This window comes from Populus euphratica, unplaced genomic scaffold (genome assembly GCF_000495115.2).
Source record: "Populus euphratica unplaced genomic scaffold, PopEup_1.0 scaffold323.1, whole genome shotgun sequence".
Lineage (NCBI taxonomy): Eukaryota > Viridiplantae > Streptophyta > Magnoliopsida > Malpighiales > Salicaceae > Populus > Populus euphratica.
The window spans coordinates 190,633-210,037 of NW_011500128.1; the positions used below are offsets into that span (position 1 = coordinate 190,633).

The 19,405-nt window shown below is 36.3% G+C and overlaps 2 protein-coding genes and 2 long non-coding RNA genes across 4 annotated transcripts; 2 read left to right on the forward strand and 2 right to left on the reverse strand.

The window, feature by feature from the left end:
- Positions 1–1,669: 1,669 nt before the first annotated feature.
- RAD50 (DNA repair-recombination protein (RAD50)) lies at positions 1,670–16,312 on the forward strand. Its single transcript, XM_011005324.1, has 27 exons — positions 1,670–1,958; positions 2,033–2,119; positions 2,215–2,382; positions 2,576–2,751; positions 3,526–3,640; positions 4,984–5,212; positions 5,406–5,584; positions 5,677–5,847; positions 6,012–6,116; positions 6,211–6,318; positions 6,406–6,617; positions 6,758–6,850; positions 7,282–7,409; positions 8,123–8,237; positions 8,357–8,486; positions 8,649–8,858; positions 9,989–10,197; positions 10,413–10,614; positions 11,439–11,608; positions 11,849–12,173; positions 13,100–13,225; positions 13,306–13,358; positions 14,382–14,532; positions 14,639–14,701; positions 14,776–14,909; positions 15,074–15,202; positions 15,344–16,312. The coding sequence occupies exons 1-27, from the start codon at positions 1,836–1,838 to the stop codon at positions 15,381–15,383; spliced, it is 3,951 nt and encodes a 1,316-aa protein (XP_011003626.1). The 5' UTR covers positions 1,670–1,835; the 3' UTR covers positions 15,384–16,312.
- LOC105110324 (uncharacterized) lies at positions 13,365–14,200 on the forward strand. Its single transcript, XR_839449.1, has 2 exons — positions 13,365–13,587; positions 13,668–14,200. It is a non-coding gene; the product is annotated as an uncharacterized LOC105110324 (long non-coding RNA).
- LOC105110323 (uncharacterized) lies at positions 13,477–14,360 on the reverse strand. The gene is made up of 2 exons (XR_839448.1): positions 13,961–14,360; positions 13,477–13,736 (listed from the first exon to the last, which is right to left on the reverse strand). It is a non-coding gene; the product is annotated as an uncharacterized LOC105110323 (long non-coding RNA).
- Positions 16,132–19,192, reverse strand: SHM4 (serine hydroxymethyltransferase 4). Its single transcript, XM_011005323.1, has 4 exons — positions 18,379–19,192; positions 17,193–17,583; positions 16,995–17,096; positions 16,132–16,767 (listed from the first exon to the last, which is right to left on the reverse strand). The coding sequence occupies exons 1-4, from the start codon at positions 19,054–19,056 to the stop codon at positions 16,523–16,525; spliced, it is 1,416 nt and encodes a 471-aa protein (XP_011003625.1). The 5' UTR covers positions 19,057–19,192; the 3' UTR covers positions 16,132–16,522.
- Between the last annotated feature and the right edge of the window lie 213 nt (positions 19,193–19,405).

A 19,405-nucleotide genomic window follows, 5' to 3' on the forward strand; every position in this document is an offset into this window, starting at 1 on the left:
CTCAACTCAACTCTCACCCTTAGCTCTCTCTATGTTTCTCTCTATTTCGTGCTCTATCTCAGCTATTAATGCACCCTCTATTTATAGCTGAGGAGGGAGACAATTGTTCAACAATGGTGGGCAATATTTTCTTTGGTTAGACACCCATCATTTTACTCTAACCATGTCAACCATGGCCGCCACCAACCATGGCTGCCACCGGCCATTTGTGTCCACACATAACAGGATGGAGTTACGTATTTCAAGAAAAGGTTTTTCTCCCTTAATTGAGAAGCAATAATAATATGAAGTAGGAGACATTGATAGGGAAGATTGATGGGATATATATAAAAATAAAAATTTACTTTAAAATTAATTTTTATTTTTTTAACTAAATATATTTATATCAACTTTATCCATATCTTTTCTACAATAAAATATTAACCAGACATAAGAAAAACAATGATTTAGTCTGGCTTTTCATTTTTTTTTGTAATGTAATAATTTGTAATTGTAATGGTAATCTAAAATAATCTTGAGGTATTATATTTCAAGGTTTTTAAACATATTTAAAAATTTTATGATGATTAAAATAAAATACTGATAAAATAAATTGTAATTTATTATTATTATTATTATACACACTCACTTATATAGTCGTCATGCATGAGAATTTTATGAATTGTTTTACCCTTTATGATTTAAGAAGTTTATTATATTTTATTTAAGATTTTAAATAGAGTTGTTGAACCTATAGCTGACTCAATCTAAGATGTCAGTTATAAATAGATCAAGTTAACCTAAATTTAGTATGACCTTGCACTTTTTTATTTTTGTAATATTGTAATAATTTGTAATTGTAATGTTAATTTAAAATAATATTAAGATATTGTATTATTATGTTTTTTTAAACATATTTAAAGTTTTGATGATGATAAAAATAAAAAACTAATAAAATAAATTGCAATTCATCATACACATGTATAGTCTTCCATGAAAAACGGATGAATCCTTTACCATTTTACAATTTAGGAAGTTTATTATATTTTATGTAGGAGTTAAAGTAAAGTTATCAAATCCAATCAAATGATTGGTTGATTAATATAAGACCGGATAGTAGATGATGAATAAAGTGGGTTAATTTAATTTTTTCAAGGTAAAAATAATATTATTTTAATTTTAAAATATTACCAAGTTTTGATTGGGTTATGTTTTTAGTATTTAATTTTTTATTTTTTGTATAACCTGATTTGAATTAAATTTTATAATTCTAAATATTAGGAGTACGATAACTTTTATTTTTAAATACAATTCAAAATATATTTTATTTAAAAATATTATTTTTCATTGCTTTTGATAATTTTAATATAAAAATTTTAAAAAATTATTTTGATGTTACTGTTTTTTTTCTGTATAACCCAACCTAAACTAGGTTTTATTACTAATATTTAAAAGGGGAGTGACTTTTGTTTTTTTATGTATTTTAAAAATAAATTTTATTTAAAAAATATTAAATTAATATTTTTTTATATTTTTAATATATTACCTCAAAAATAAAAATTATTTTTATATATTTTTAAACTAAAAACAATTTTTATCACAATTCTAATCATAAAACATAATAAATAGGTACCCTATAAAATATAAATACATGACATGAACATCACTGTCTCGTAAGTGCCAAAACCAACCTCCCTCCCTCCCTCCCTCTCCTTTCCAAATCTCAAGACACACCCCCAGAGCACAAGCACAAACACTGAAACACTCCTGAAGAAACGACGATGCTTTTCTCTCTTTCTTCTTCCCTCTATCGCTAAAACTGAAACTGTTCCTCTTCTTCAATCAATCAAACAAAGATGAGTACAGTAGACAAGATGCTGATAAAAGGAATCCGGAGCTTCGACCCGGAAAACAAACACGTCATCACCTTCTTAAAGCCTCTTACTCTCATCGTCGGCCCCAACGGCGCTGGAAAAACCGTAATAATCATCACTATCATTTCCTTTCCTTACTAATTTCCTTTTTTTCTTACAAATATTATTTAGTTTCACAGACGATAATAGAATGCTTGAAAGTTGCATGCACCGGAGAGTTGCCTCCGAATGCTAGGTCTGGTCACAGTTTCATCCATGACCCTAAGGTAACTCTAACTTTTCTCTCTCTGTTTTTTTTTTTTTTTTTTTTTAATTTTGAGAGGACCGGCTGGTTAATTAGTTGATTATCTGTTGTTGTTAGGTTGCCGGTGAAACGGAGACGAAGGGGCAAATTAAGCTGCGGTTTAAGACCGCGGCCGCGAAGGATGTGGTGTGTATTAGGTCGTTTCAGTTGACACAAAAGGCGTCCAAAATGGAGTATAAAGCCATTGAGAGTGTGCTTCAAACGATCAATCCACATACTGGAGAGGTAACATTTCTATGAATTCTTGTTGTTTTGTTAGAATTGAAGGTTTCACGGAGAAGAAATTGATAGTAGCCTGTTAGGGTTCAGATTATTAGTGTAGTTGTGATGCAAATGTATGCGTGTTTTTTTAATTCTATCTTGTGTGAATCTTGATACGGTCGTCACCTTTTTATTCATGGTTGTTGTTGGGATGCAGAAAGTCTGCCTTAGCTATAGATGTGCTGATATGGATCGAGAAATTCCTGCTTTGATGGGTGTCTCGAAGGCCATTCTAGAAAATGTTATATTCGTGCACCAGGATGAAGCGAATTGGCCTCTACAAGATCCTTCCACGTTAAAGAAGAAATTTGATGATATCTTCTCTGCTACTCGGTATTCTTTGAGCTTTTCCCCTGAAATAGTGAGAAAAGATTTTATAGTTATCATCTGTCACTGAGTGTGCTGTTAGCTGCTACAGCCACTTGCTTTTTCGTTGTGGTTAATTGTGTTTAATTGCTTCATTTGTATTCTCTTGCTTTAACTTGCTTTCTTTACTACACTGTATGATGGTCTCAATTATGTGAAATATGCGTTCTAGAAAACGTAAACAAGAAGTCTCTTAGTACCTTATTTAATTTTATCTTCGACTTTGCAAGTTTACTCGTATTTTTCCTGGAAACAGAGAATGAACTTGATATTGTTTTAAAGTTTCATTCTACAGTAAATTGGAAGAGTGAAAGCTACAGTTGAAACACATATTGTTAAATAAATGTCTGTAAGAAATGAGAGTGTAAAGGTCAAAGATTGACATAGAGCTTGAGTATTCAAGTGATGTCTTTCTTGGTGATCAAGAGCATGAAAAGCATCCTATCTATATTTTAAATACCACTTATCAAAACAAAGCTGATGCAAAATGCTAATCTTTGCAAAATAATAGCAGTTAGGGAAATTGTTTTCTGCTATTTGTTGATGTTTTAAGATTGAATGTGTTCATGACATGGATTATATATAAAAGAATGCAAAACATTTTATGCAATACAACATTGAAGCCATGCTCAATTAAACAGATATTTTATCGCATGGTGCCCACTTCATTTCATTTTGGTAAACATTTTGTTGATCCTTAGCAAGAAGCTAATAATACTTTTGCCATGCTCAATTAAACAGATATACAAAAGCCTTGGAGGTCATCAAAAAGCTTCACAAGGATCAAGCTCAAGAGATAAAGACATACAAACTAAAATTAGAGAATCTTCAAACCTTGAAGGATGCTGCTTATAAGGTTGTATTTCTTTTTTCCATCCTTTTCTTCTTATAGCAAGCTGGTTGTATTTATTAGTTTTTCAGGTCTTATTTTTTCTACTTTTTTTATCTACCATGACAATTCTTTTTGGTATTTCATGATGAATTGATAATCTGTCTTGCAAATGATCTTCTGACTGCTAAGAAAGTTGTAATATCATTGTTTAGTTGGAATATAAAGTGTCTCTATTTCAATCCTTCAATATGTCTCTTTCTCATGAAAGGCAGTGGCAACAGTGTATGCTTGCATTCTCTGTCAAACTAGAAGTGAAGAACCAGAGTGTGATCTTGTCTTTACATCAATGAACGAGACCATGGGCGGATTATAATTTCTCTTCTGCATTAGAACATGACATCACTGTTGACATTAAACTATTAGGAATATGATCTATAATGTTTCCTTTTGAAATGCCTTTCGAAAATTCATTTACTTGGCCCGAATAACTGACATGGACAGTGCTTTTCTTTTCTTTTGTTTTGTAGTGTGCTTTCAGCACTTGTTTTTCTTATTATCAATAACCATGTAGGATCCAAAACTCAGATCTTCATTTGCTATTCTAGTGAATTAAATATCATGGGCTGTGGATTTCACTCAATAGTTTGTTAAATTTGAAGCTGTCAGGGTTTTCACTCTATTTTAAGCTTCATGCCATTTAAGCACTTAAGTTTGATCAGGCTTCACCTGTAGAATCACAGCCTGTTGTGATAAGTATAGCTTAAAAGTAACGCTGCCCTGTAGTGTGGATCCTGTGGCTTGGATTGTTTACTTTCAGAGATGAAGCATGGCTTGTAGTAAGATTTCACATTGGAGGAACTGTAGGATTCTGTGCCTTTGTGTTGGTTTTGCTGTCATTTAGGTAAATTTGGATAACCAGGAGTTGTCGGGTTTTTAGCGATCTTTTCTTCTCCAGACAAGTGGTTGGGGTTGGGACAATATTTCTTGCATCCTTGTGGTCTTGTGGCTCAGGAGCTTTTAGGGAGTTTCCCTAGCTGACTTTCAAGAGTATTGAACCATGCTTTATTTTTTTCTTAAGGACTTTCCTTTTCCCTTTGTTTGGAGGATGATTTATTCTCCAATAAGTTTTTGTACGTTCTTTTCTTTAATCAAGCATTTTTCTTCTATAAAGAAAAGGCAAAAGTATTGGATGGAAGCTCATAACTCATTATTTTGATTGAGCTGTCTATTTAAACATTGACTTAGTGCATGTTTCCTTTTCATTTTGCTTGATTGGGCCAAGTGATAGTGTAACACTTAATAAGCATAAAGTTGCTATGAAGCTGCTTCTATGTAGCATTTACTGATGTCAAGTTTTGTTTGTACAGCTTCGGGAAAGCATTGGTCAAGATCAAGAGAAAACAGAAATTTTAAAAGTCCAAAGTCAGGAGTTAGAAAGTAACCTTCAGAATTTGGATGCAAAAATTCATCACACTGAAGTAACTCTGAAAGATATGAGAAAATTACAGGACCAAATAACAATCAAGACTGCTGAAAGAAGCACTTTGTTCAGGGAGCAGCAGAGGCAGTATGCAGCTCTTGCTGAAGAAAATGAAGGTTTGCCATGCATGGGGAACAGCAATATAGTTCTTCTGCATATCTCATAGTCATATACACATATATGTCAAGTCTTACAAGTGTGTGCTTATTACCATGTCTTTAGAACCAATTCCCTGAGCAGTAAAGGAAGATGCTGATTTTCTGAAATCATTCTGTACTTATTTTTCATGTACAATTATCTTTGTTTCAGACACTGATGAAGAACTACAGGAGTGGAAAACCAAGTTTGATGAAAAGATTGCAAGTTTGGAATCGAATATTTGCAAATTGGAGAGGGAAATGAATGACATGGAGACAAAGGGTTCTTTTCTTAAGCAAAACATTAATGAGTATATCCGAGAGATCAGCAGGCTTCAGACTGAAGCGGAGGTAATGCTACTGAAACTATTCACATTTGATAGTTAAAAACTGTGTAATTTATGGCTGAGCTTGCAAATAACTCCCTTTCTTTTGAAAATTAGGCTCATGCATCCTTGAAGAATGAAAGAGATTCCAATATCCAAAAAATGTATACAAGAAATAATCTAGGTCCTCTTCCTAATGCCCCTTTCAGTGATGATGTTGCTGCGAACCTCACAAATAGATTAAAGTCAAGGTTGGTGGATCTTGATAAGGATCTACAAGATAAGAAGGTAACCCCCCCCCCACCCCATTTCCTACCTGTGTGCCTATGTAAAACACAAATTGTATATTCTCAATTTCTGCTCTTCAATTTCTGTTCACTTGAAGACTGAAATTGCGCTCCATGAAATCTTTGAAGCTTTAAGACATGAACTTGATTTATCTGTTATTTCAGACATCGAATGATATTGAAGTTAAGAGAGCAGAGAATTGCTACTGGGATGCCAATGAACGCTGGAAAAATACGGAGGCTCAAAAACAGGCTAAAGTAGAGATAAAGGTGTGCACTATTGGGGGTTTCTAGAAGGGTACATGTTTTATTTCCCAGAGTTGTAAGTTTTATGGGTAACTCTTGATATTGTAACTTTACGCAGAATAGCATTTTAAATCGCATTACAGAGAAGGAAAGGGAGCACTCTTCATTTGAAGAACAAATTTCACATGTTAATCTTTCTCACATTGATGAAAAAGAAAAGAACATGGTGAGGATGTCTTTGCATAAGATGGACCCAAGTTTGCTTATTTTAACTGAAAACAATTGAAAGAGAAGCTCCTTGTGATTTTTTCAGCGAATTGAGGTTGAGAGAAAGACGAATCAGCTAGCTGAAAGAGAATTTGAATCACACATACGACAAAAGCAGAGTGAGCTGTATGGCATAGAGCAACAGATTAAGGTTCTTAATCGAGAGAAAGACATTTTGGCTGGAGATTCTGAGGACAGAGTGAAACTGTCTCTAAAGAAAGTAGAGCTGGAAAACCATAAAAAGAAACATCGAAAAATGTTAGTTAGATCGTTCTTGCCTTGCTTACAGGACCGGGCAATCCATACTCTTTTGTTTCTTCACATTGTCTCTATCCCTCTCTCTCACTTATCCCTCATGGCTATTTTTTCTTTCTTTTTTTTCCTTTTTTTTTTTCCAGAATTGATGAATGCAAGGATAAAATCAGAGGAGTGCTAAAAGGGAGGCTTCCTCCAGATAAAGATTTGAAGAAGGAAATTACTCAGACCCTAAGGTTATTATGTTCTCTTTAATTTGTTCTGTGCTCACAGATAACATCCGTACAAGAATCTGTTTGTGGATTTTATTGATGCTTGTTGGATTCATTTTTGGTTAGCAGAAAATTAAACATGTGATTGCTTGATATTCTATGACTTTTTTTGTTCCTTTCAATTCTTGTCATTTGCCATACTGTAGTATAATTTTTCCCTTATTTGTTATGATTGATAGTGCTTTTACGACCTCCTTCAAGAGTTGTGGCTTTGTATTGAACCCTAGTGAATTATATAAAATTTGAGATTTCAGACCTCTCCTCATAAGATGGTCTTTCAGAGCCTGCTATTGGTTTGTATGTGAGAGTTGCCTGGCAAGCTTTCTGGATGTTTTAACTTTTGTCAACACCTTCTTCAATGAGATATTGACAGGTTGATAGTGCTCCTGCTGCAGGACTCTTGGGCTGGAGTTTGATGACTTGAATATGAAATCCCGTGAAGCTGAGAAGGAGGTAAATGTGTTGCAGATGAAAATACAAGAAGTTAATAATAACCTTTCCAGACATCGCAAGGACATGGACTGTGAGTATTGCTTCACATCTAAAAATGAAGTACTGCTTATGTTTATCCCGTGGATCAGTGAGAAATATTGTTACTAACTGTTGGTCATGCGTTTCCTTGCTCTGTTAAAGAGTCTGATCTGAAATTGTTATTTAGAATTTATCCTCACTGTGGTGGCAGTTGCTATTTGCAGGACTTCTTAGGCTACTTTAGTTTTTTAAGGGTTTGAAGGGTATGTGTGCTTGGTGAGCAAATGGGACTGGATTGTACTGTATGAGAAAGTACCAGGCTTTCACACGAGTGGGTTGACCAAAATTGGGTGCCAGACAAGACAAAAACAAATTGCCTTGTGTGCTCCAAACAACATTACTAGTGGAGTCATTCTGTTCAGTCCTAGTACATATTGCTACCTCAGTTCCCTTTGTTTTATTTATGAATACTTTTGGGGCTAGGATTTTATGGCCGGTATTCTAATCTTTGTTTTAATAACAATTTTTTGGCTTTTCAAGTTCTTTTGAGAACTTTAGGGTTTGGATAGTTTAGAACATTTTCTCTCATAAAGCATAGCCTTCAGTGAAGTGTGCCTCCACTGAATTGTGCTCATGACTGTGATTTAAGAATCCTGGCACTCGGCATTTGCATTTTGCTTTTTCTTTCTTATCATCTCTTTGCTCATGGTACTTAAAACTTGTTTTCTGACCTATTTCTTGACATGTGGACTGGATATAATGTAGCTAGGAAGAGATTTATTGAATCCAAACTCCAGTCCTTGGATCAACTGTCATTTAGTGTTGATTTATATCTCAAAGCATTGGAGTCGTCCAAGGAGAAAAGAGATGTTCAGAAAAGGTTCCTCTTTTTGCTTCCTACATGATATAAACATTATTTGTATGGGCTATTGGGCATGTTGACATATAATTTCTGTGGCTATGAAGATGCTAATATAGGGCATGGTGTATCACATGCAGCAAGTACAATATTGCAGATGGTATGCGACAGATGTTTGATCCTTTTGAACGAGTTGCCCGTGCTCATCATGTGTGCCCTTGCTGTGAACGTCCTTTCTCTGCTGAAGAGGAAGATGAATTTGTTAAAAAGGTTTTTAATATGTAATCCAATCATGCATTGTGCTGTAGTATGCATATCTAATAAGAGTATTATCCTATAGCGATACTCAGATAGCCTGAAACTTGAGAGGGAATGCTGCTTGAGCTTCAGGTATTATTTTCTGAATGTGCTGATCTCTTCTGTGGCATGCAGCAAAGAGTGAAAGCTGCAAGTTCTGCAGAGCATATGAAAGTGTTGTCTATGGAATCTTCAAACGCAGACACTGTTTTTCAGCAGTTGGACAAGCTTCGTATGGTTTATGAAGAATATACCAAAATTGGCAAGGAAACAATTCCTCTTGCTGAGAAAAACTTGAGTGAGCTAACTGAAGAGCTGGAACAAAAGTCTCAAGCCCTTGATGATGTAAGTACAGAATTGCTTCTGGCACTTTTAACTTTCAAATAACTTTTGTCTGCTGAACTGGAATGCTGGACTTGTTATAATGGAGCTGTCTTTGGTTTTTATATGCTATAGCTCAGAATGAGTTTATATGCCACCCACAGGCATCAATAATATACTGTCTGCTCCTGGGAAAGCATGTGAACCATAGTCTCAATCAATTAGTTAATCCTTAAGCAGTGAAAAAAGCTTCTGTTCATGACTCTGTTTTCCTCCCGCTCTATTTGTTATCTTTAGCTTTTAGATGTTAGACTGTATTATGTTGTCAAGAATTTTTAGTGATGATAAGGATAATGCAGTCATGACACTGGAGATCAGTGGTTATAACATGAGGGATTGATATTTTTCAAGTGACAGCATTTCAAGAACAAGAGAAAGTCCCCATGTCATGACTTTCATAGTTTCCCTAGAGGACATTCGTTGAAAGGGCATGACACAAATATAAGCTCAACAAAATCCAGGGTTGACATTGCAGAAATTATTGGAGAACAGTTTCTTGGAAGATGAGGACTGTCTTATATATCTTTTGTTGAAGAAGCAATAGATGTCTCCCTGGATTGAACCTAATTGGATAGAAATCTACAATTGGATTTTGAATTTTCAGCAAAGACACAGGTGTCAGCATGCCTGGACTGCATCATATGGAAGAGCCAAATAGACATAGTTCAATACTGTAGAAATGCAGCTGCCTACACAAAGGTTGCACCTTGCAGAGAAAACTAGCGAAATTAAGTAAATAACCATGCAGCTGACTCAAAATAGGGATTGCAGCCCCATGTGGTTGACTTTATTGTCGTTGGGTTGATAGGGTTATGCTATATATAGCGGGTTGAACTTTATTTTGAAATAGCCCTTCCATAAAAGTTTTTTTCGTTTTTGCAATTTTTCATAATCCTTTTAATATAATTCTTGTATCATTTCCAATTGCATATGGTATCATGGCAGCTAGTGGATAAGAAGGGCCTCGGAACCCAGACGTGCTCTGTTATCGTGGATTTATTATTCTTTAATGTGATATTTGGTGGCTAATCATTGATTTTGCTTGATGATTGTTTAGTTATGAGTATGACAATGCAGAATGGTTTTGCTCATAGGTGTTGGGTGTTTTAGCTCAAGCAAAGGCCGAAAAAGACTCAGTTGAGGCCTTGGTGCAACCTGTTGAAACAGCTGATAGGCTCTTCCAAGAAATTCAGACTTGGCAAAAGCAAGTTGATGATTTAGAATACAAGCTTGATTTTAGAGGGCAAGGTGTTAGAACCATGGAAGAAGTGCAGTCAGAGCTAAGTAGTTTGCAAGGCACAAAGTATAGCAGCTTATCCCTTAATTATCTATTTGATTTTTTGTCGAGCATAATTATCAAGCGTTTTCCAATTAGCGACCACCCACATTATCAAAATACATGTTTTTTTATCATTTTATTTTATTTTTATTTTCAGTTCTAAAGTTGCCTTGTCATTTCAGGATATATCAGTATTTTTTTTCCTTCTTTTTACTTGAGCTTTATCTTTCTCTTGACAGGGATAATTTGCATAATGAAGTGGAGAAGTTAAGGGATGAGCAAAGGTACATGGAAAATGATTTATCACATATTCAAATTCGGTGGCATGCTCTGCGGGAGGAAAAAGTTACAGCAGCTAATATGTTGCGTGATGTTAAAAAGTCAGAAGAAGAGTTAGAACGTTTGGTAGAGGAAAAACATCAAGTTGAGCTGGAAGAGAAGGTTATCTTTATTTTCTTGATTGTTTATAGTCCATGACTGTATATTTTGTAATTTTATCTATGTGATGTGAGATTGCATTGGTGCAAGATTGTCTAGAGTATGCAAGTGTAGGTGTATAAACTTGAGTGTGAACTTTTTAGGTTCAATGTTTTTATTTTAATGATTTTTGTTCAATAAGATAATGAGATTTGAACATTTTTGAAATGCAAATTGCACAAATAGATTTATTTTTATAAGTGAACTTCCTAGGATTCATAATATGATAATAACACGGCGGCAATCCATATTAGCATGTCATGTCAGACTGGAGGATAAGAAGTTGGGGTTAAGACAATGTAAATTTGAAACTGGCATGATAAAGTAATGGTCTTTATGGTAGGAAATATATGTAAGCATATAAGAATATGCAATAAACAATTACCTTTTGGAGTAGGAATTTAAAGGGTGTTTGGGATCACTTAACTCTTGTTTTCTATTTTCATTTAATTTTAAAATCTTGTGACTGTTTTGTTGAGCATCTGTTTTTGTCTGTTTCTAAAGATTTTAGAACTTTTGAAATGACAAAATGTGGATTTCAAAATTTTCTTGATTGGTTTTATGTGTTAACTTTCCATTTCAATTAAGTTTTTCCAGTTTGGTGGTTGATGCTTTGAGAGAATTTGACTGAATGCTTGATGCTGCGAGTTGTGACTTTCTTGGTGTAGTGCAGTAACCTGGAGTCCCTGGCTATATCTTGCTCAGATAATTAGTTTACTAAATGCAGGCATAATATAAAACAATTCCTTTTGCTGTAATATAATTGATTTTCTGTGGTCCCTTTCCAGCATTTGGCAGAGGCTGTTGGTCCTTTATCTAGGGAGAAAGAAAAATTACAGGGTGAACACAATGAGTTGAAAGTCCAACTTGAGCGGGAATACGAGGAACAAAAAAAACAGTTAGACGACTTTAAACAGGAGGTTGACACACTTGTTAGAATTGCATCAAAGATTAGAGAGTAAGTTCTATGAAACTGAGCTTTTCTCGGGTGTTGTTTGTAAAGTCTCTATTTCTTGGTAATCAAAGCCCAAAGATCTATTCACTATCCCATGTTTGACCAGCCAAGCAGACAGAGGACCTTGTATATTTTTACTCTCTTTCCCATTCTTGTTTGTACAAGAATTTCCTATTTCCAATGAAATTGAGGAGGATGATTTTCCTCATTCCATTTGCATTGATCATCAATTCTGTTTTCCAGGTTTTATAATTTAAAGAAAGGTGAAAGATTGAAAGAAATGCAAGAAAAACTATCTTTATCCGAGTCCCAACTTCAAGGTTGTGATGCTAGGAAGCAGGAAATTTTAGCAGAACTCAATGACAGTAAAAATGCAGTGCGAAGTCAAGATAACCTTAGAAGAAGTATTGAGGACAACTTAAATTACAGGAAAATAAAGGCTGAAGTGGAAGAGCTTACCAGGGAGATTGAATCATTGGAAGAGAGAATACTGAAGATTGGTGGGTTTTCCTCATTTGAAGCTGAACTTGCAAAGCTATTACAAGAAAGAGAGAGACTTCTTTCAGAGGTATGTATGAAAAATAATATATCTTTCTTTGAGAGTGATATTTTATGTCCCTGCTGTTGTACCTTCCTTTTCTTATTTGCCATTTTATTTTTAAGCTATTATCTTGGTTAAAAAACAAATCTGTCATAACAAAACTTTATATTGTTGATTTAAATAAGTGTTAGGTTATAGAGTAGATCCAATTGAGACTATTATTGAATAATGCAGTTTTGGTGTTTGATTTGTTTAATGTGTGGTGACTGGGCCTTTTCATGTTGCAACTTTATCTTAATACACTGGATTAATTGTTAGGATACACAATTTGATCTTATTGACGTCTGTTAAGGAATAACACAGTGGTTACGCTTTGGGTTTAGTGTATGGTGGCTATGGACCTTTTCATTTGATAACTTAATTATTCTGGTTATCTGTTTAGGGTTGTGTGAGAACCTGCTGCTTTGTTCCATGGATTAATCATTCAGTTTGTTTGTTACTTCATCTGCCTCTGTATGTTCTTGAGACTGAATTTGCCTTACACATATGAGGAACTTCAAGGAAAAGTAGATTCTCTTTTGATGCAGTCCTAACCTTGGTGGCTTAAACACTGGTATTGCATACTCGAGTGTTGGCTACTAGAGAATTAGGAAATAATGTCTTGAAGTGTTTTATTAGAGATGTTAATGGGTTTGAACATGGGACACCCACTGTTACCATGGACGCTGCCTTCCCTGATAGTGAAAATGTGCAATGATATCTGTATCTTTTAACTCTAAAGTGTTCCATGTATGATGTATCTTATAGGAAAATGGGCTCCTATTTTTTTGTATTTTATTGCAATCGAATGAATTAGGGAGTTAAGGAAACCGATATTCTTGGAGAAAGAGTAATGGTATTTGTTTAGTTGATTAATGTGCCAAGGATTTTTTTTTTTTTTTTTTTGTATACAGCTGAACAGGTTCCGTGGAACAATGTCTGTTTACCAGAACAATATTTCGAAGAATAAAATTGATCTTAAACAGGTGCAATACAAAGATATTGATAAGCGATACTTTGATCAGTTAATCCAGCTAAAGGTGGGACATTTTGCTGATTGCTTGGATGTGTTTTTTGTTACTCATCCCAATCTGTTGTTAACTTGGACATCTTGTTACAGACTACTGAAATGGCAAACAAGGACCTGGACAGATACTACAATGCACTTGACAAGTGAGCTTTTCCAATTAAGTTTTGTATTGCTTTTTGGTTCATTTTGACACCTGTTTCTATTATCAAGGATTAGTACATACTATAATACAATGCATCTGAAAGTCATTTGTGTCCTTGGTGGATATTATATAAGATATCTCTGTACTGCATTCAAAACTCTTCAATTTGATATTATATAAGATGTTCACCTTTCATGTTGGGCTGTTGGCTGCACCTTGCAAGTTCATACATCTGCTTTGATCATACGTCATCATGACTTTTTTCAGTGCCTTGGTTCAATCTTGTATGGCAATGTCTTGTGTTTATAACAATCAATACTTAATGGTTTATGAACTCTCAATGAGAATTTTGCGGCTCTACAATAGCTTGCAAATGCATGTTTCTCATTCCATTTTTTATCTTCAATCATCTCTCTATTTCTCTCTATTTCTGTACCGCTGCTAAAATATGCTGATAGAAAAAAAATTTCTAATGTCTACATGCTTTTGCATGAGCTTCCTAGTGTTTGAAATTATCACATTAAACCAATAATCAATTCTTGATGAAAATTTTCTGCGCATCATGTTGCCATAGGTGGCCCCTTTATAGGTGTCATGTAGCATATTTTACTTACCAAGGGATGAAAAAAAAGTAGCACATGGCCTAAAAAATTGGGGCTTCTAGGCTAGTGCTTTATTTTATTGCTCCTTCTTGATCTGTGGCTCATAAAATTGTGGCATTGCTTCTTTATTGGACATGGTCTCTCTCTGTTTGTTTTATTATAATTGAACTGGATGGCAATTGAACATGGGAATACCTGTTACCCCTCAACTCCCAGACTCGACTCATCTGGTATGTGTTTTTTTTTTAAAAAAAAAACACTCATCTGGTATGTGGGTGAGGGGCATGCTTCGGAGCATTGCTCTCTCTTTTCTGATGTTAAATCCTCTTTAGCTTCAATAGAAGAATGCATACGGGACTTTTTTTCTGCTAGTGTTTTCTTCTTTCTACCGACTAGAATTAATTGTCACTTTGTGTTGTTAGGGCACTCATGCGCTTCCACACAATGAAAATGGAGGAAATTAATAAAATCATACGGGAATTGTGGCAACAAACATACAGAGGACAGGATATAGATTATATTAGCATACATTCAGATTCTGAAGGTGCTGGGACTCGTTCTTACAGCTACAAGGTAAAAAAGTAAAAACAACTCTAAAAACTGTGCTGTGCTTGCTTCTCTCAGTTAATTTTTTTCTGCCCTATGACTGCATATCATTCTTCCATTGCATTCAATGCAGGTTATCATGCAGACAGGAGACGCTGAGCTTGAAATGAGAGGAAGGTGTAGTGCTGGTCAGAAGGTGAGTAATATTCGATTGCTATTTCCCTTCAATTTTTACAATTAGGGAATTGAGAACTTATGGTTCATTCATAGGTCCTTGCTTCACTTATTATTCGGTTGGCTTTAGCCGAGACATTTTGCCTCCACTGTGGAATACTAGCTCTAGATGAACCTACAACAAACTTGGATGGCCCAAATGCTGAGAGTCTTGCTGCAGCTCTCCTTAGGTAAGATCAGAATATGAAGTCCATAGGATAACTACTCACATTTTCCCAGTTTCCGTCAAACTTGGGGGGAGCTTATAGAATTATAATGAGATATCAAACTGGGGGGGAGCTTATAGAATTATAATGAGATATTAACTCGTCTTCCTGTTTTTCATTTTGTCCAGAATCATGGAGGATAGAAAGGGCCAAGAGAATTTTCAACTGATTGTAATCACTCATGATGAGCGATTTGCTCAACTTATTGGTCAACGACAGCATGCAGAGAGATACTATCGAGTTGCAAAAGATGATCAGTATGGCTTTTCAATTTTACTCTGTTGTCTTATGTTACTGGGTCTGACCTGTTTTAGTTTTCCATTTTTTATTAGATTTTATCTCTTGGTAATTTCTATAATTTCTATCATTGGGACTAACTTCTCTTGCTCTCTTTTCAGTCAGCATAGCATAATTGAAGCGCAAGAGATTTTCGACTGACATTTCAAAATGAGGCAGAAACTCCCCTTATCCCATTGAATGCTCTGTTTGAAACGGAAGCAAAACCCATAAACCAGTTGTATGCAAAACTATTGTAATTTTTAATTTAAATACCATTGATCTTCCTCGCAAATACTTTTATTTTTTCCTCCTATTAGTGAAAGCTACAACAGCAATCCGTATTTATCCTCCTGCCTCTGTCTAATCCATGGCTGGGCTGCGGCTTTTCTGATATCCAAGATGGTTTAAGACTTGAGCTGAATGCGTGATCGTCACTCACTTTATCCAGTGATGTAGTGGATTTTGATACCATCTTCTGATATAATGCTGTTTTAGAACGTCATCTAGCATCACCTCTTGCCCCCCTCCTAATTAAACTTTCTAATGAAACTAACAGTCTATACGGACCCCTGCACGAACAAGCAATGGAAGCATGAAGGGAAAGTAAATGAAAGGGCCTGAGAATTTCGTATTTTGCATAATTGCTTTGTAATTAAAGTCAAAATGCACCTAGAGAAGATGACAGAAAGCGATGAACTCGACTCCGACTCCGACTCCGTCTCTTCCAATGGAATGCTCTCGCTGTTAACAGAGCCTTTACCTGCTTTTGAGGCCTATGGCCTGACCCAGTTATAGGCCCTTTGATTTGCCATTGGAGCACATCTTCCAGATATAAGTGGCATAGTCATGGTTGTTGATTCAAAGACACGGAGCCATTTTCCAATTGTTGCTAGCATGAAAGCTTATATAAAGCTATAATTCATTACTTTATTGGTTGGACAATCAAATACATGATAATAATAGAACAGGCCATTGAGAGGATGGAACATTATCAGAACCCATATGACATGACATTCATCCCAGCATGACAAAAGGAACTCATCCCACCATGACCAAAAAGAAAAAAAAAGAGAGAACCAGCATAAAAGTGAAACTAAAATCAAAAGAAGAAATGGAAACTAACTACAAGACCATGAATGGACGAAGAAGAAACTTCTCTTTTCCGGGGCGGAGGGGGGGGGGGGGTTGAAGTTTTCTAAGACCGGAAGCTAATTATAATTGCATAGAAGCAAGGCTTAAATCCTTGTACTTCATCTCAGACATCAGAAACCCACCAAGGCATGACCTGTCGAAGGAGCCTAATCCTTGTACTTCATCTCAGACATCAGAAACCCAGGCATGTCGAAGGAGCCAGAAAACTTTTCAACATCAGCCTTCAGTGCCTCAATGTCCTTGTTGTTCACCAGACCCTTGTTGAAGTCCTTCAAGAGCTTTCCATGCTCCTTTTGGATGCTCAGCGTGATGGTCACAGCACGGTGGAGGAACTCTCCAATCTGTTCGAAATCCTTCTCTACCAAACCTCTTGAAGTCATGGCGGGGGTACCTGCCACCAAAAACTCCAATTAATAATCCGTAAATTGTTCGATGTCATTCATTGTCTAGACAGTAGGGATTAAAACGCCCACATGTTCAAAGAAAAAGAAAGACGTATGTGTTTTAAAAAAAATCCGAGAGAGCAGCCTCTGATTGGCCGAGAAACGGTTGCAAGACCTCACAACTTTACCGAAACAATCAGCACTAGACAACGCATTCTAAGGGGGTGGTTCTTACCAATTCTTACTCCTCCCGGAGCCAAAGCACTGCTGTCACCAAACACGGCATTTTTGTTGACGGTGATGTTTGCAAGGTCACAGAGCTTTTCAACCTTGTTGCCTGCAAGAACATTACTAAAGTATTAGATTTCACATCAGATGAAATCAACACGCATGACCAGCAAAGCCCTCAAACCGAGCAGTTCAATTCTTTTACCTGTCAATCCAAGGGGTCTAAGATCCCACAGAACGAGGTGGTTCTCAGTTCCTTCAGTAACAAGCTTGTATCCCTGGCTCATCAAGTAGTTTCCAAGGGCAACGGCATTTGCCTTGACTTGTTTGGCATAGGCCTTGAACCCAGGGGTTTGGACCTGTTTCAGGGCAACAGCCAGAGCACCAATCTGGTGATTGTGGGGACCACCCTGAAGAGATGGGAAAACAGCAAAGTTGATCTTGTCTTCGAAGTCATATACCGCATTCTCTGGCTGACCCTTCTTTGGTGGTTTGGGGCCCTTGCGATAGAAGATCATACCAGCCCTAGGACCCCTCAAACTTTTGTGGGTAGTGGTGGTGACTATGTCACAGTACTCAAAGGGGTTGGCAGCTTCCTGCAACCAAAAACAGTATAGATTTAGACCAGACATAGACGTTTTACATTGGAATATGATAAAAGAAAAGATGTAACAACGCCAACAGAATTGCTAGATATAATAGTAGAAACTGAAATTCCGCAGCACAATTTAATCTCGAACCATAATCACATGGAATGCCTTTATCGTAAAACAAATTGAATAAAAAAAAGCACGTTCCGTTAGCTTTGATATTTAATGATAAGCTACGAAACATTTAAACATGCATACACATCTCCGGATCAGAGAATTCCACTAACTCAACACAGCTCTAGTCATCTAAATAAACACTATGCTCAAATCTAATTTGTAAACATTAAATTCGATAGAAATGGACTACATGATCCCATTAGGGACATGTTTACTCTAGCATCTACTGCATGCAGGATTAATGCCATGCAAATCAACTAGATTTTAAACTCTGATATTTTGAAAGCTTTCAGTTTACATTTAAAAAAACAACTGCAAAAAAATGACAGACAAGTAAAAACAAGAAATTTGGAACCCAATTGCCAACCAATCTGGCAAATTCACAAAACACATGCAACATCACATTACACAAATCCCAGATCTAGATATCAGAACAAAAGCTTATTTCAGTGACTAAACGAGATCCAGAAGTTAAGGAACACCAGACTCGGGTCAAGTGTTTCAGAACTTATCATCCTCTAAATAATCAAAAAACAAAACACCATCGAATCCAATACTAACAAATCACTGAATAAGAAGCACAGATACAACAACCAAAAGCGAAAAAGCAATATACATATATACCTGAGCAGCGACAAGGCCACTGATGTGAGCCATATCACAAAGCAAAAGGGCACCACACTTATCAGCGACAGATCTAAACCTTTTATAATTCCAATCTCTCGGGTAAGCACTTCCACCACAAATAATAAGCTTAGGCCTAAAATCCAGAGCCTTCTCCTCCAATCTATCATAATCAATATATCCAGTTTGCGAATTCACCTTGTAAGGCAAACTCTCAAAATAAATACTGGTGGCTGAAATCTTCTTGCCCCCAGATGTGTAATACCCGTGAGTCAAATGCCCTCCAGAAGGCAAATCCAACCCCATGATTCTGTCATGGGGCTGAAGAACTGCTGTATAAGCAGCAAAATTTGCAGGAGAACCTGAATATGGCTGAACATTTACACCCCATTTTGTGGCGTCTAAATGAAAAGCTTCAAGAGCCCGAGATCTGCAGAGATTTTCAATCTGATCAATATATTCATTCCCGCCATAGTAGCGGTTTCCTGGCATACCCTCTGAGTACTTATTAGTCAGAGCGCTGCCGAGGGCCTCTATAACGGCGAAAGATGTGAAATTTTCTGAAGCGATGAGCTCGATACCTCTGCATTGCCGGCGTTTTTCCTTCTCGATCAAGTCGTGGATTTCTGGGTCCACTAATTCCAGGGAGGTGTTTCCCCATGCAGTGACTGGATCCATTGGAGGGATATAGAGAGAGAGGGAGAGAGAGAGGGGGAGAGGAACTGCGGTTCGTGGGGCAGAAGAATAAGGTGGGCTGGGGAGTGGCAAGGGGAGATGAGGATCTTGTTGGGTTTAAAAAGGGAAGAGGAGTGGGTGAGGTTATAGAAAATTACAGTTTTGGGGTTATGGATTTATTTAGGTGGTATGAGGTGGCTAGATCGAGAGGAGAGGTGGTGTTCATGCTGCCACATAGAGGAAGGCTTTTTTAGCAAAGAGTGGTGTTGTTTATGTCTTTTGTGAAGGTCAAGTGATTTATGAGTTTTGAAGGTTTGACTATAACTCGATTTGTCGGCCGCGCATCGCCCGC